Source organism: Rhineura floridana, chromosome 3 (genome assembly GCF_030035675.1).
Source record: "Rhineura floridana isolate rRhiFlo1 chromosome 3, rRhiFlo1.hap2, whole genome shotgun sequence".
Taxonomy (NCBI): domain Eukaryota; kingdom Metazoa; phylum Chordata; class Lepidosauria; order Squamata; family Rhineuridae; genus Rhineura; species Rhineura floridana.
Window position 1 is genome coordinate 213,990,596 of NC_084482.1, and position 16,298 is coordinate 214,006,893.

The 16,298-nt window shown below is 45.4% G+C and overlaps 2 protein-coding genes across 4 annotated transcripts in view; one reads left to right on the top strand and one right to left on the bottom strand.

Annotated features, from left to right (window-relative positions):
- The window catches only part of LOC133381525 (major histocompatibility complex class I-related gene protein-like), a 30,469-nt gene extending 19,669 nt beyond the window's left edge, over positions 1-10,800 (bottom strand). The window contains exons 1-3 of one of the 3 annotated variants that reach the window (XM_061620716.1): positions 10,681-10,773; positions 10,013-10,386; positions 3,051-3,326 (exon numbers count right to left, since the gene is read on the bottom strand). In XM_061620716.1, the coding sequence (XP_061476700.1) occupies positions 3,051-3,326; positions 10,013-10,076 (340 nt within the window). In that variant the 5' untranslated portion in view covers positions 10,077-10,386; positions 10,681-10,773. Of the gene's footprint in view, positions 1-3,050; positions 3,327-10,012; positions 10,387-10,680 lie in introns of all 3 variants that reach the window. The other 2 variants (XM_061620717.1, XM_061620718.1) reach the window with 2 other exon arrangements.
- The window catches only part of LOC133381527 (proteasome subunit beta type-9-like), a 32,356-nt gene continuing 26,254 nt past the window's right edge, over positions 10,197-16,298 (top strand). Inside the window, exon 1 of the mRNA XM_061620722.1 lies at positions 10,197-10,504. The gene's annotated coding sequence lies outside the window, so the exon portion shown is untranslated. The remainder of the gene's footprint in view (positions 10,505-16,298) is intronic.

Below are 16,298 nucleotides of genomic sequence, written 5' to 3' on the forward strand. Positions count from 1 at the left end.
ACCTGATGGGATTCCTGCTGAAGTCTTTACAGAAGGTGGGCCTGAATTTACACAAAAACTTCATAAGCTCATCGAAAAAATATGGATGAGGGAGGAGATCCCGGAAGGCTTTAGGGATGCCATAATTACCACTCTTTTCAAGAACAGATTGTGGGAACTACCGAGGCATCTCTCTTCTAGCTATCGCAGGTAAAATCCTTGCAAGGATCCTCACAAATTGCCTCCTACCTATCTCAGAAGACATCCTCCCTGAATCCCAAAATGGTTTCCGCCCTTCCAGGGGGACAGTGGACATGATCTTCACTGCACGACAGCTTCAAGAAAAATGCAGGGAGCAAAACTGACCTCTGTATGTGGCGTTTATTGATCTGACTAAGGCCTTTGATACTGTAAATCGAACTGCTCTCTGGATGCCCTGATAAATTTGTGAATATTTTGCGACTCCTCCATGACAACAGGACGGCAACAATTTTGGATAACAATGGCTCTCAAAGTGATCCATTCAAAGTGGGAGCAGGCGTCAAACAGGGATGTGTCATTGCTCCAACCTTCTTTGCTACTTTCATCGCCATGATTCTACACCTTGTTGAGGGGAAACCTCCCACTGGTGTGGAAATCACATATCGAACAGATGGAAAGCTTTTTAATCTCAGTAGGCTGAAAGCAAAAAGTAAGGTAATTACAACCTCTGTCATAGAACTTCAATATGCCGATGATAATGTAGTCTCCGCACATTCAGAGGAAGATCTTCAAACTATCCTAAATGTCTTTGTGGAAGCATATGAACAGGTTGGCCTCTCGCTTAACATCAAAAAACCCCAAAGTGCTTCATCAGCAAGTGTGAACCAATCCCTCTGTAGCACCATCAATCCAGCTTAATAGTGCGACGCTGGAGTATGTCGATCACTTTTCTTATCTTGGCAGCCATCTCTCTGTAAAAGCTGACATCAACGCTGAAATTCAACATCGTCTGAGCTCTGCGAGTGCCGCATTCTCCCAAATGAAGCATAGAGTGTTCGAGGATCAGGATATTCACAGGGAGACCAAAATGCTTATTTACAAAGCCATTGTACTACCGACCTTACTGTATGCCTGTGAAACATGGACCATCTATAAATGCCACTCCCAACTTCTGAAAGATTCCACCAACGCTGTCTCCGGAAAATTCTGCAAATTACTTGGGAAGATAGGCGGACTAATATTAGCGTATTGGAAGAAGCAAAGACCACCAGTGTTGAAACAATGATCCTCCATCATCAACTTCGCTGGACCGGCCATGTTGTTCGAATGCCTGATCACCGTCTTCCAAAGCAGCTACTTTACTCCCAACTTAAGGATGGAAAACGAAATATCGGTGGACAGCAAAGAGGTTTAAAGATGTTCTCAAAGCTAATCTAAAAAAATGTAACATAAGCATCGAGAACTGGGAAGCCTTGGCCCATGAGCATCCCAGTTGGAGGTCGGCCATTATCAAAGGTGCTATAGACTTTTAAGAAACACGAATACAGGGCGAATGGGACAAACGAGCTAAGCGGAAGGCACGTCAAGCAAATCCTCATCATGACAATCTTCCATCTGGAAACCTATGTCCTCACTGTGGGAGGCTGTGTGGATCCAGAATTGGCCTCCACAGTCACTTACGGACCCACCGTTAAATACCTTATCTTGGAAGTCAATCTTACTCGGCCATGAGTGATCGCCAATGAATGAAACCGTTTTTATTCTGATTCAGTAACATGACGGAGCAATACTATCCCAGCAATCTACAGTCACATCCCAGTTTAAGGATGACTAATACTTGTGACTCTGACCACATTTTTTTGGAGCACATCCCCCTTCTCAAATGAGGAAGCAGTATTTATTTATTTATTATTTTTTGTAAAAAGTAGTTCAAAAGCCATCCAGTTCAGATGTTGTTACATTTCAATTTCTGAATGGCTTGTTTTATTCCTTCTTTTGTATCTATTTGTCTTTGTTCCTCATGGTGACACCATCAAGGTATTGTCGTATTCCCTGAGAACAGGATGCTGGACTAGATGGGCCACTGGCCTGATCCAGCAGGCTCTTCTTATGTTCTTATGTTCCTTGTGGTTTGCAATCCTGTGTAAGGTTTTCCCGCTAACTACCCTCCGGCATGCTAACACACCTCCAGCTAACGTCCAGCTACTATTCTCTTCTCCTGTGCAAACTGTTTCCAGTGATGTGATCCTGATGGCGTTTATTTCCTCAACACCAACACCAACATTTCTTTCACAAAGTCTCCCTGCTCCCACCTGTGGCTGTTAGGCTGTCCCTGAGAGAGATCGGTGTGTGTGCCTTTGGCTTCAGCGTGCGTTCAGGGAAAAACAGCATTGAGAGCAAAAAGAGGAAGACAAAACCACAGATGGATCCATTCCCTTGACCAAGTGGCAACAGAAAGGGGGAAGGATTACGGTTTCACATTAGCCCTCCGTGCCGCTGCGATGCAGCCTCACGGAAGCAGGGCGCTTCAAAGAAGGGGAAGCGCCTACAGCCGCCCCCCTTCCCTGCAGTGCAGGCTTTCTCCTATCCCCCCTGCTCCCACCCATGGCTGTTAGGCTGTCCCTGAGCAAAATCAGTGTGTGTGCATTTATGGTTCAGAACTCTACAAGGTGAGTATAGGTGGACCTTTTTAAGTCTTAACAACCAAATGCATAGAAATTTATACTAGTACATTTTAATGTCATTTGAAATAAAAACGCTAAAGATGTTCTTAAAGAAATATTCCCTTTCCCTTCTCTGCATTTTTCCAGTGCAGCCCTTTCTCCCCTCAGATCAGAAGAATTGCACCTCACCATTGCCATGATAGGGAATAAATACACGCTAACACATACTCTCGCTCTCTGCTTGCACTTAAGCCAGTGCTTAGCATAGGAACGGGCCTGAGTAGAAGTGGAGTAGACAAGGATTTGTATGTCTACGTGTTGTGAGAAGGATATAGTTATATTAAGAACTACAGCTTAGTAGGGGCAGAGAGAGAGAGGGTGGGGTGTTCGGGTGGGGAACAGAGGCCCCTCGCACCCTCCACTCACCGTTGCTCTGGTTGTAACGATTCCCCAGAGTCACCAGGTTTACTTGAAATGCCTGCTCCCAGCCACGCAAGACCTCAGTGTTCCTGTCCCAGTACTGGGCATCATCCTTCTCCACCTTCCTCATCCAGGGCACGACAGGCACTTTCCTCTGTGTATCACTGTCATAATGAGTAATGGGCTGGTCATCCACATAACTCACAGCAATGAACTGGGGCAGCCCCTGGCCAGGCTCCGAGACCCCAATGTAAAAATTATGGAAATAGTGAGAGGAAGAACCTGCAAAACAAAAGAAGAGTTAGAGGTCCTGCAGCTGAGAATATGCCCTTCAAAAACCTCCACAGTCCTTCAACCCCAGAGATGGGAAAAGGGGTGGGGAATGGGAGAGGAGAATCTCCACAAAACCTCCTGATTAGACTACCAAAATGTGTTGTATCTGGAGCTAAAATCGAAATGGCGGTTGGTGGGAAGGGGGAGGGAAAGAATACCATATAACCAAAAATAACTAAACAGTTTATATAAAAATATTACATTTCGTAAAACAAGATAAAAAACAAAGCAGAACTATAACATCACAAATCAGACGGAGGACTATACAAAATTAAGAACCGAAATGAAGGAACGTTTGGGTAAACATGCAAGTTTTTAAGAGGGATTTCAAGGTCATAACTGCCTGCCTCATGAAGTACCGGAGGGGGGCATTCCAGAGGGTGGGGGCTTATCCACTTCTACATTGTCCAACCTACTGGCTGGGGAACCACCAGCAAGGTCTCCTTGGAAGATCTGCTTGGTGTGTACCAGGGGAGAGAGTCTGCTCTTAAATTTGTGCTGCCTGCTACGTTTATTAAATTTAGAAGTACATAAGTGCAATCCCATACATGCCTATTCAGAAGTGAATTCCATTCAGTTCAATGGGGCTTACTCCCAGGTAAGTGAGCACAGGATTGCAGCCTACCCAAATTTAGAAGAAGCGACAAAAAGAAACTACACATATATTTCTTTTGCCTGTTGGGAAAACCTGCAGGGTGGGAGTGGGGGCGAGAGAGTTTGAAACAGAAACCATCATTGCAATAGCCAACAAAATAAAGCTTTTGTCATTTGAGCTTAGAAAATGTCTGTTATCACAGTCTGCCTTAGGCAGAAACAAATGCTAACCTAATGCTTGGAAAAACAGAAGGGAGCAGAAAAAGAGGAAGGCCAAACAAGAGATGGATTGATTCCATAAAGGCAGCCACAGACCTGAACTTACAAGATCTGAACAGGGAGGTTTACGACAGATGCTACTGGAAGTTGCTGATTCATAGGAATGCCATAAGTCGTAATCTTGAAGGCATGTAACACACACACACACCCTAACAGATAAAACTGTCAACTGAGTGACTGGCCCACTAGGATAGGAGAGGGGTGATCAGCCCAGAGGCTGTATGTGACCTGCCAAGACTTTTGAGATGACCTGCAGCAACTACTGAAGACTTTCCTCTTCCAACAAGCCTTTTAAGTAGATCCCTTTATCCCAATTTGCATCTGTATTGGAATTGTTTTTTTTAAATGCTTTCTTTTTGGAGTTTTATCATTCGTCGTTTGATGCCCTGAACTCCTTCTGTGAGGAAGGGCAGTATATAAATTTAATAGTAATTGCACATGGCACATCGAGTCTCTGGCTCAAGATCTGAGAAAACAAGGCTTCCACTGGCAACACATCTTTACATGTGAGTAATGTGTGAAGAGGGACCTATGCTGACACCGTTTCACTCATTATTTTCAATGACAAAATACATAATTTCCCCTTAATTCACACCAAATTTCCAACTTTTCCACTAGAAAAACTGAAAAGGGCTTTGGGGAGGAAACGCCACCAATCTACCATTTTTTCCTGGTCCTCCACACCTCTAGTTTTGAAACAACTTCACTGGTTGAGCTGGGAGTAGAGAAAATTAATACATTCACAATGGCACATCTCTCATCTTACTGGTTCCCAGCTGAATGTGACAGTTGCAGAGTTTGCTCATAATTAGTAACCTGCAGGCCCTCTCAGAAGTCCAGCGATGTCTGGGCCACTCCCAGCTGCAATGAAATTATATACAAAAAAAAGTGGCAACACACAAGGTTGTGTCCAACAAAGTCACCCTGTTTGTGCAAAGACTTCCACTTGTGCACCACAACTCCCTCTCCCCCAGTGTCAAGATGACCAAGAGGCCTCTGGGGGAAATTGTTTAATTCAGGGCTTGAAGCTTTGGAGCTGCACGCAGTCATCACTGCTTACACTATAATTCCTTCAAACTCTGCCACAACAACAACAAAATGACTACCTGGTTCAACAACAGTCTGCCAGCTCTGTAATATTTCATATCTTACTAGCAGAGCATCCCAAACCCCACTGGAGATGGTTTGAATGAGGAAGAAGTTGCCCTCCACACAGCTCTGCCTGGCTCTGATGACCTTTGCTGCTGCAGAGATCCTCCTGGCCAACCCCGTTGGATTCAGACTAAAACACAGCGGTGTGTTTTTCTCCATTATGTTTAATGTGGAATTTCAGCTTACAGCTTTTCATAAATCAGTTGACAGTTTACATAGGATTCTGCATCTCTACACAGCAATACAAACCATGACTACTCAAGCTAAGATGCTGCAACTAGACATGCCCCTCAAGACTCTATAGAAAGGCTCAGGGTGGGCTCTCGATTTGTGTGAGGAAGGTGTCTCTGAACATCCCTGGGTTAGCAAGCAAGCACTGCTATGAACAGGGCGAGGAGTGGGTGTTAATTCTGCCTGTCTGCATCTGCCAACACATCCTTGGCAACAGGGGTGAAGACAAGTCCAGCATATCTTCCTCGGACACTGCCTGGAGTCCAGCCTCTGATTCCCCCCGTGACTCATAGGCAGCGGCAGCGGCTGGGGTGACAACAGGAGGGGGAAGAGGAGGAACGGGGCCAGCTCATAGTTAGACAGCAGTGTTTCTTCAGTTGGAACTGAAACTAAAGAGGCAGAGCTGTCACTGCTTAAAGTCTGAAGCCTTCTCCTATTTTAGCCTTCTGCTGTTATAATCCACTGGGTTCCTCAGCCAGGTCCCAGATCTCTTCCTGATCGCTCCAGGAATGCTCCACAGAGCCCATGACAACTGGTGCACAGAAGCTTTCAGAATACATTATATAGTTAACCTACAGGACAAAGGTATATGTTTCTACTTCAGAAGTTAGTCTTTGTGTTTAATGGGGCTTACTCCCAGGTAAGTGGTACAGGATGGCAAGCTAGGCTCTGGTTTAGACTCGGCATTGGGGGAAAACAGGGTTCTTATTCCTTTAATAGCTGTATCTCCACAATCGGGACCAGTGGGATGTAGCTGACTTCCAATGATAAACATGAGATTGTATGGGGAGGAGAAGCAACAAAGATCCTACACTCTCTAATTCTGTATTATGCCACTCGCCCAAGGCAGCCAGTTTGTATTATGCCATACCCCTATTCAGCCATTTTGTAACCGACGCCTCTCAAAATTAAAAATGTGCCAATCCCTGCCATACCAGCTCTGGCCACTAGATGAGACCAGTGAGCCAACACACAAATCCTCATCAGTTGCAGAGAAAAATAACTTTGGCTGATATTACTTAGTAGACTGTCCTGTTTACAGCCACTATGCTCACCCAGCATACTTAGGGCTCATCTACATGGTGGTTTACGGTGCGTTTAGTTGGTACTTACATGTTCTTTTAATTCTCATGGTTCACATGATGTTACCAGCAAACAGAAGCTATCATGCAGTTTCCCCCCTGTAAATCCGTACTAACCCAATCCACTGATAATATGAAAAGGGAAGAAAAAGAGGCTTCATTCCATATATCTAGTACTTGCAAACACTTTGCTCTGATGTTCTTAAGGTAGGTATGTCAATCGTTCCCTTCTCCATACCCAGTCCCTCCTCTTCCCTTCGTTCATTTTATTTCCTGTAGGCTGAAAAGCAACTTCCAGCTGCTCTCCTCCTACTACTTCTTTATGTTGCTGCAAATGGTGCCTTTATTTTCTTTTCCCCCCTAACTTGTGCACAAAAGCATAACATTGCTCAAAAAAGATTTGTATTTCAGTCGAATACTACTAGGGAAAACACAGATATTCACACTTATATGGGTTTTTTTAAAAGGAACCCACCACAGCATGCTTGGTTGCCAAGCAACCAGAGTGAGTGGAAATGTTAAATTAGAGGATGTGGTCATTAGGAAACTGCGTAATTGATCCCTCCCCTCAGTGTGAATAGAAAACACCGTGTTTGCCGCTGGCATTGTGGGTGGTGCAAATAGAAAATGGAGGTAAAAACAGTGTCTTTAGTATGAAGTAATGCTCCCATGTGGAAAAGCCCTCTTCAGACATTACAGTGAAAGCATACAGAGGGGGGAGGGCCTCACAGATTTGGCTACCGCAACAGGACTTTCCTTATGACCTATTATCTTCTTTACCCATCTAGAACCTCATGCCTGAACCACAGTTATCACAGCCCCACAGCAATAGCTAAGACCGAGTGAGAGTTTTGGGGGAAGGGAGGGGGCTTAGCACAGACTTTAAGCTTCAAGCATCCCACTCTTGTGGGAACTGTGACGAATGCACTTTGGACAACTTCTGCTTCAAGGCAGAACAGACCAGGCAGCAGTTTTCAGCAGCTATATTAACACTTGTCTCAAAAATACTTAGAAACCTAAACAAAAATGGTCGAACCGTCTGAGTGGGAGGAGTTTAAATCTGCAAGAGAGTCTGTTTGAATTGCACGAGCAGCAAACATGTGTAGCGTTCTGGGGTTTGAACTCAACTTCCTTTCAGTTAAGATCAAATGAGGCTCCGAAAAGCCACTTCCAAGGGGTTTCCCACACACACACACACACACTTCAAAACATAAAAGATCTGAGCAAACCTGCTTCTGGTTGCATCTGCGTTAGAAATTCAGGAAGTTACACAAGCTCCCAAGGTGAGAACCCAACATCAGATGTCCCCTCTGTCTTTTCAAACAAAAACAGTGGAACTAGTTGTCCTCACTACCCTTCACTCTTTCAAAGCCTGCCCCCTTAGGCAGCCCTGCCTTGTGGCAGACAGAGTGAGGAGGCTTATGGAGATTTTTCTGTTTTGATTTGAAATGGAGAGGTGCCACCCTTGAATTCTTCTCCTCCATCCACAAGTATTATTTATTTATTGCATTTGTATACCGCCCCATAGCCGAAGCTCTCTGGGCGGTTTACAACAATTAAAAACATTAAAAACAAATATACAAATTTAAGAACACATTTTTTAAAAAGCAATTTAAAAACACATGCTAAAATGCCTGGGAGAAGAGGGAAGTCTTGACCTGGCGCCGAAAAGATAACAGTGTTGGCGCCAGGCGGACTTTGTCAGAGAGATCATTCCATAACTTGTATGTATTTATTTGTTTACTTCCATTTATTTTTTTAAAAAAATATTTATACGACAATTTCCCATAAAACCACCAAAACAATTTAAAATAAGAGCAAGCAGTATGACAGTTAAAATAGTCACAAACACATTAAAATAGCCATCAAAAACTTAACTTCAATACAGTAGGGCCCCGCTTTACAGAGCTTCACTTTATGGCGCTTCGCTCATGCAGCGGTCTCAGATGCAATTAGACTAAAGCCCCACTCATATGGCGCTTGTTCCGCTTTTACAGTGGTTTCCGGGCGTCGCACGCCATTCTATTCAATGACTTCCACTTTTCAGTGGTTTTCACTTTTCAGCGGGGGTCCGGAACGTAACCCACCGTATGAGTGGGGCCCTACTGTAAAAAGCAGCAGAGTGCAAAACACATTTTATCTTCCTCCCAATCTAAACTCCCCAAAAATCCCCCCGTGTGATTTTTCTCGCCCACAAATAAGGCCCTGGTGGTGTCTCCACAACTCTCCCCCACTTCCCATGAAGAAACAGGTTGTCTCATAAGCACAGCAACCTCAAAAGGTGAAACACACCAAAACAACAACCAAGAATACAGTTAGGAATTTAAGCACAAAAGTGAACGATTCTGATCCTCAAATAGAGCCAAGCAAAATCTGGGGGTTCCAGGAGGAGAATATTCCAAGCAAGAAAAATCCGTGTCTAAAAGCCCCAGAAGCCAGACCAAGGGTTCAGCCTATTGGAAGTGGGGGCAGGGGGGAGAAGGGAGAAGGGAAATAATATAAAAGGAGACAAACTGAGTGCCCAAAGTCTGAGCAGGAAGCCTATTTGGCCCCTTGCTTCTCAGGAATTGTTTAGTTTACCATCCTTATGGCTTTAACATGTACATTATACTAGGCATAAACAATACAGAAGTCGCCTTCATAATTTATGAAATCTACATTTTTGGCAGGCACATTTAATCCACAGAAGGATTTGGGGGCGGGCGGGTGTTACAATGGAAAAGCGGCATAAACTGATGGTGGTGATGCAAGCGCCCAATGCAAAGGAACTCTTGGACACATGACATAATACCTCCCAAAATACAGCCCTCTGCACACCCATCTGGCACCCCAATCTCAGGCTGGCTTCTGTGTGGGGCCTCCAGAATGTAAAGCTGATACAAACAGCAGGCAAGGTTGCTAGTCCTCAGTGAGCAGACAGGAGGATAGGCTGAGGAATGTCGCGTTATGAATATTTCACCCAGATTAGTTTAGAGAAGCAGCAACACATGATGGGGGAAACGTGTGAACCGCCTTCCCGGCCTTGCCATAAATCGTGCTAGTACTCCACGGTTCTTGCTTGAGCTATAAGCCAACTACTGCTCAGCAAACAGACGGTCCCTGACCCAGACGGCCTGCAAAGCACACATAAAGTTTGGGAGACAGATATGTACAAAGGGATCTGGCTCAGCTTTTGGATGGGGTGCTCCCAGATCCTCCAAAATGAGGCGCACACACCCCTCACCCGCATCAGGCTCGGTGGGGGGGATTCTTCTCTCCCCCGCCCCCCGGGGAACTTTAGCCCCCAAAGATACTCACCAGGACAGCCCAGCAACAGAAAGGCCGCCCACACAGTCCAAGGGGGCCAGCGGAGGCGCCCCATCTTGGTAACAACAACTTCGCTCTCAATCTGTTTATTGCAGAGGTGTGTCAACACTTCCCGCCCCACCCGCAGGAGATTCCGGAGCAAGGGCGGGGATTAGCCGAGGGGGAAATACTCCACCAATCGGAAAATGGAGTGCAGATTACGGAAACGGTTGCTGGGCAGACCTCGAGCCGGCAGGCTGCGGGCAGCTGAAAAGGGGAAGAGAAACTTCGCAGCTCCTTCTTGGGAATCACCGGCTCTCCCTCTCCGACTCAGTCCCTCATGCCCTCCTCTGGGAGCACCATGAACATCCATCCTGCCACCTTTCCTAGAAAATGGAGACTGCGTATGTGCATACCAGACCTTTAGAGCACATTCCGCCCTCCCCAGGCCCCCAAGAATCATCGGAACTACAGTTTCCAGGATTCATTGGTTCGGCAAGAAAGGTATGGGGTGTGTGTACCCAGACTAAAAGTGGTGGGTTCCTCCTTGCTGGAAGATGCAGTTTGGAGGAGTCAGCAAACCAAACCAAGAAGAAAGGGAGCCTCATCCACCAAGGCCTGGATTATATTGGCCCCAAACCCCAAGATCAAGGCATAAATAAATAAATAAAGATACTCACCAGGACAGCCCAGCAACAGAAAGGTCACCCACAGAGTCCAAGGGGGCCAGCGGAGGCGCCCCATCTCGGTAACAACAACTTCACTCTCAATCCGTTTATTGCAGAGTTGTGTCAACACTTCCCGCCCCACCCGCAGGAGATTCCGGAGCAAGGGCGGGGATTAGCCAAGGGGGAAATTGTTCTGAGCTAGCAGTTTGCTCCACAAAACAGATAGCAAAGGGTTAACCAAGTCAAAGAAGAGCCAGGGAGATAACAGGCTCATGTTGCAGCAATAATGCAGCTGGAGCCACTAATCTCCTAAATGAGCTCAAGGTACATAAAACCGCAGTGAAAGAATGAGAGAGTGTGGGGGGAATGGCTAGGAGTTGTTTTGTATGTGAATCGCTGTTGGAGTATACTACTGTTGTGTATTGCCTGTCTGCCAAGGAAATAAGTAAAGTATTTTCGGCAGCCAGACCTGTGTCTCTCCTTCTTGCTCCTTGTGCTACCAAGCAGCTTCCAACATAGGGTTATGGGCCCAGGCCAACAGCTGGGGCCAAGGAGCACAGAGTAAGCATAGAACACAAAGAAGGACTAGTCTGACTTGAACCGGTCCAGTGTACAGTGTCGAATGCGGGGAGAACCAGTGATGTTGGCGTATCCATCACTGTTGCCCCTAGAGCAGCTCCATAACTCTAACTATGCCAGCTGGAAAGTCCGCATGGAAATGTATTTACGCCAAGAGGGTCTTTGGTGTGTTATTGAAAGAAACTCCCCCACGGATCCACCCTCAGAAGAATGGCTACGTCTGGACAAGAAAGCTAAAGCCTGTGTGATTTTGGGACTACAGGACATCCCAATTCCAAACAAAGGGGATCCCAGGGAATGCAGTAATTATTGAATTATTGCCTTAATATCCCATGCAAGTAAAGTAATGCTCAAGACTACAACAAAGGCTCTTACCATATATGGAGTGAGAAATGCCAGATGTCCAAGCTGGATTTAGAAAGGGAAGAGGCACCAGAGATCATATCGCAAACATACATTGGATAATGGAACTGACCAAGGAAAGAAGGAAATCTCCTTGTGCTACCAAGCAGCTTCCATAGCTTTATAGATTGCAGCAAAGCCTTTGACCGTGTAGATCATGAAAACTATGGAATGCTTTAAAAGTAATGGGGGTGCCACAGCATCTGATTGTCCTGATGCGCAACCTATACTCTGGACAAGAGGCTATTGTAAGGACAGAATATGGAGAAACCAATTGGTTCACCATCGGAAAGGGTGTGAGACAGGGGTGTATTTTATCACCCTATTTATTTAATCTATACGCAGAACATACCATACTGAAAGCAGGATTGGACCAAGAAGAAGGAGGTGTGAAAATTGGAGGGAGAAATATAATTAATTTAAGATATGCAGATGGCACCATACTCTTAGCCAAAACCTAGCTTTTTTAAAAAATTCAACTTTCAGACATTTTCATGTATTTTTCCTCCTTTGCATTTCTGTTCCTATGTACAGCAACACTTCAGTGCTACTTGACTATTGTTTCATTTCTGCTGTAAGCCATGGCTAGTTGACTACCCCTTTGATTGAAATGATACCAGATTAATGCACCCAAGATCACAATGAGCCAGTGACAGTGAAGAGGATTTTTAAGTTAAGGCTCCAGATCCTCTGGTGTGCTTGTTTTTTAAAGGTACAAAGACAAGGAAGTTCTTGCCAATTGGCTTACTGAGAAGGGAAATGCATAGGCACACGCCAATCAAAGTGTAATGCAGCCTAAGAACCACGAACTCCTCACAAACCACAGCCGGCTCCCACAGACTTGAGCAGAGGAGACATGATGATTAGGAGCTATAAGCCTCAGACATAAATGGCATGAGCATGCACAGAGTGCACCTGCCTCACCAATCAGGAATCCCTGTTTGTACTGAATAAGATGATGCCACAACAGGTATCGTTTCTATAAACAGTACATCTTATAATAATCACAGGTAGAGCCTGCTGGGTCAGGCCAAAGGCCCATCTAGTCCAGCATCCTGGTCTCAGAGTAGCCAACCAAACACAAACACCACAGAGCATTTTTTAAACTTAAACTTATAAACTTTAAAAAACAAACACAGGAATGCAATACTTCTCTCAGATCTAAAAGGCACACACACACATTTATATCTGCAGTTCCAGAGTTAAATACAACATGCCAATGTTTGCTTGTACTTTTAAATTCTGTTATGCACCTTGTTAAGCAATTCCTCATAACTAGGGTTGCCAGGTCTCCGGTTTTCTGCCGGAGTCTCCGGCAAAAGGGGGCCGTCTCCGGCCTCCAGCAATACTTCATTTAAACTGGTGGATCTCCAGCTTTTCATTGGCCCCCTCAGTCACGCATGCGTGATTGACACACGCATACGTTGGGCTGTGGCTGGCCGCCTTCCCGCCCTTTCTCAGTCAGGCAGCTGCAGGCAGGGACTAGAGACAGGACTGAGCAGCCGCCGCCCCTGCAGGGACCCCTCCAGCAGCAGCCCCTGCCCGCTCCCACCACCCACAGAAGTACAGGTGAGGGTGATGGGTGGAGGCGAGCGGTGGCAGTGGAGGCCAGGCTGGGCCCATGGGCCAGCTCCTTCTTAGCCCCAGCCCGGAGCTAGTTCCCCTGGGGCTCAGCAGTCTCTGGCTGGGGGGGGCATCGCGGCCGCTGCCACCCAGCGGTGCCCACAGCACGAGGGGTGAAGCCGCTGGCCGTCCTTTCCGGAGCAGGGGAACTGGCTCCGGGACTAAGAAGGAGCCGGCCCTGGCCGGCCTCCACTCCTGCTGAGGCTGCCAGGCCACATGGGCCCTGTCTCCTAGCAACCGCTGGTGAGATGGGGCCCACGCGGCCTGGCAGCCTCAGCAGGAGCCGTGGAGGGCAGGCTGGGCCAGCTCCTTCTTAGCAGGCCGCTTCACCCCTCCTGCCTCGAGAGTAGCGGTGATCGTTGGTGAGACTGGCCAAAAAGTTTAAATAATTTACTCGCGTACATTTTGACCAATGCTTTTTTTAAAAAATTAAAGCACAAGACCTGTGTAAGGCTGCAATCCTATGCAGACTTCCCTGGGAGGAAGCCCTATTGAATGCAATGGGATGTGCTTCAGAATAAATATGCTTCGGAGTATGCTGTATGTATGGTGCAGGTTTATGGTTTACACGGGGGTCTGATGTCAGTCTTGCCTGGTCTCCTTTGTTTTATATTTTTTTAATTTTAAAACCAGAAACCTCCTTGTCCACCCAGGTGTTTAAAATTTACAAAGCAAAACCAAGGAAGGCTTTGCTAATCTGTGTCAAAGTGATTCTTAATGTGCATCCTTGCTTGAGAACATTAGAGGATGTCCTAGGACTAGGTTACGGTAGAGCCAGTTAAGCAATCTTTGAAAGAAATCTTATCCATTAGTAGACAGTCCACCAGAGATGGTCCCTACCCAACTACACTTTCTGCCCATGCCCAGAGTTTCAGTTTAAGCAAAGCACAGTCTCTGAATTACCTTTAAGATAGACCAGGTTAACAAGACTCTCTGAAAACCTTTGTTTTTGTGATAAGATACACCTAAGACAGAGGCTTCAGGAGTTCCACTATGGTAAACCATCGAAAGATATTTTCAGTCATTACCAGAGTTAGGTAGATACCTCAAAAATGATATTAATGTTATTTAAAGAAACAAAAACAAATAAAAGTGCCTTCCATTATCAAGTGAGATGCAGAACTCCATTAATGTTCAAAATAGGCCATCCATATTTTAATATCAGTACTACCTTCATGCCTCCCCGATTTCTTTGCAGTCCTTTTTACATCTTCAGTGTGGGACTTGATTTGCCCAGACACCAGGGAACAGAGCAGGCTACACAGAAGCAATAGCATCAAATATCATGGCTGAATCAAGCTGGAGTATTCCATTTTAGGCTGCATCACATGTTTCAGTGCCGCTCTACAGAGGTGTTGCTGAACCCACAACTGTTGTATGCAAAGAAATAACATGTTGGTGACAAAGGTTTCACTTAGGGTTACTTCTCACAGAAGCACTCAACTTTTACCAGATCATCACTTCCCACTGCAGGTGGGGCTCACATGATGTAATACTCTTCCATTAAAAAAAATAAACAAAACTAAATATACTCTCTGTTTAGGAAACTAGAAATTTAAGCTAGAGCCACTTTCCCTGATGTGTTACTTTTTTATATGCAGGGATTTTTGAGCATTCAATCATGTGAACCCTTACCCGTAGTCTAAAATAGTTACAGCCCAGATGCAGGTTTACCAGGTATGTCAGACCAAAACTGTTCCCTTTTCCCTGTCATGGTAGTTTCCCACATATAGCGAGTGGGTTAATCCCCAAGGTGAAGCATTAAAGCATGCAAATTCTCACCCCAACCTACGACCCAGAGAAAGTTTTACTTTTGATTTGGCTGATTGTGATCCTGAAGCTGATGGCAGTTGAGCTCATAGAGAGTCTTGTGATGCTCCTCCAGTCATCCCTTTCATCCTCTTTCAAAGGAGCAGAAGATGAGGGACCTGAAAGGGAACTGAGAATGCTTGATCGGGGTTCCCTTAGGTTGAGTCAGACTATGGACCCTCCTTATTCCATTGAGCTATGGCTCTTCCACAGGTTCATGTCTTTCCTGGTAGATCTGGTCAGGTCTGGCCAACTTGAAGTTCAGCAGTGATATGAGAGGACCTCCATATGTTTTAATATCTGGGCAGTGTATTCTCAGAAGGCTATCAACTGGAGTCTCAATTTTAAACAACAGTAGTGCTATGGGACCTCTTGAGAGCCCTGCCTTCTCCAGAAGGAAGTTTTGCTCCTCAGTTGTAAGTGAATAAGGATAGGCTACAGTTGTTTGGTAGTGGGGGATAGGCACTCTGTACTTTCTCAGAGGTACCTTTCTATATCATATTATATCATATCTTGTGTTTTTTTTAAGGTTCATGGCCATAGATGGAAAGGAGGGTGTGGTGAAAGAAGGAAGGGAGCTTCCAGACCAAGACCTGTGGCACTGGCAAAGATATTTCCCACCCCAATACACTACTAAGGTGATGCCACAGAGCATAGCTCTAAATTTAGATCTGCAAATTTCTACCAAGTCTTAAAATAAGTTACTGGCTATGGGAAAGTTTCTGATTTGAACTATATTCCCAGCAAGCTGGTGTTATTTCAGCTCTTTAGGAATGGGAGCATCAGCCATTCAACTTCAAAACCTGCTGCTTAATCCAAATTGTCCCACCATCTTCTGACATCATTGCCGAGTGCCCTTGCAGCTGGAGCTATGCTTGCAGAGGCACAAATCCTGTATGATCCTGTCTAAGATCCCCGCTGCGACCTATGCTGCGTGCTTATGATACATCATGATCAGCTATGGCATTTATTTACTTATTGAAAGGTGGGGGTGCAAATTCTGAAAACAAACAAATAAACAGGGTCAGCATATTTGTAATATTGATAGCAAATTTTCCTTTGGCAGAATAGTCCTGATTTAAGAGTGAAACCTTACATATTTAAGCTGGTCTGAAAGCAGCGTAACTGTGATTAACTTTTTCTTAAGAATAATGGAAACTGCAGTTTTGTGACGGTGCTGACAATTCCTAGTAGAAATTCAAAGTTCTTATATCACA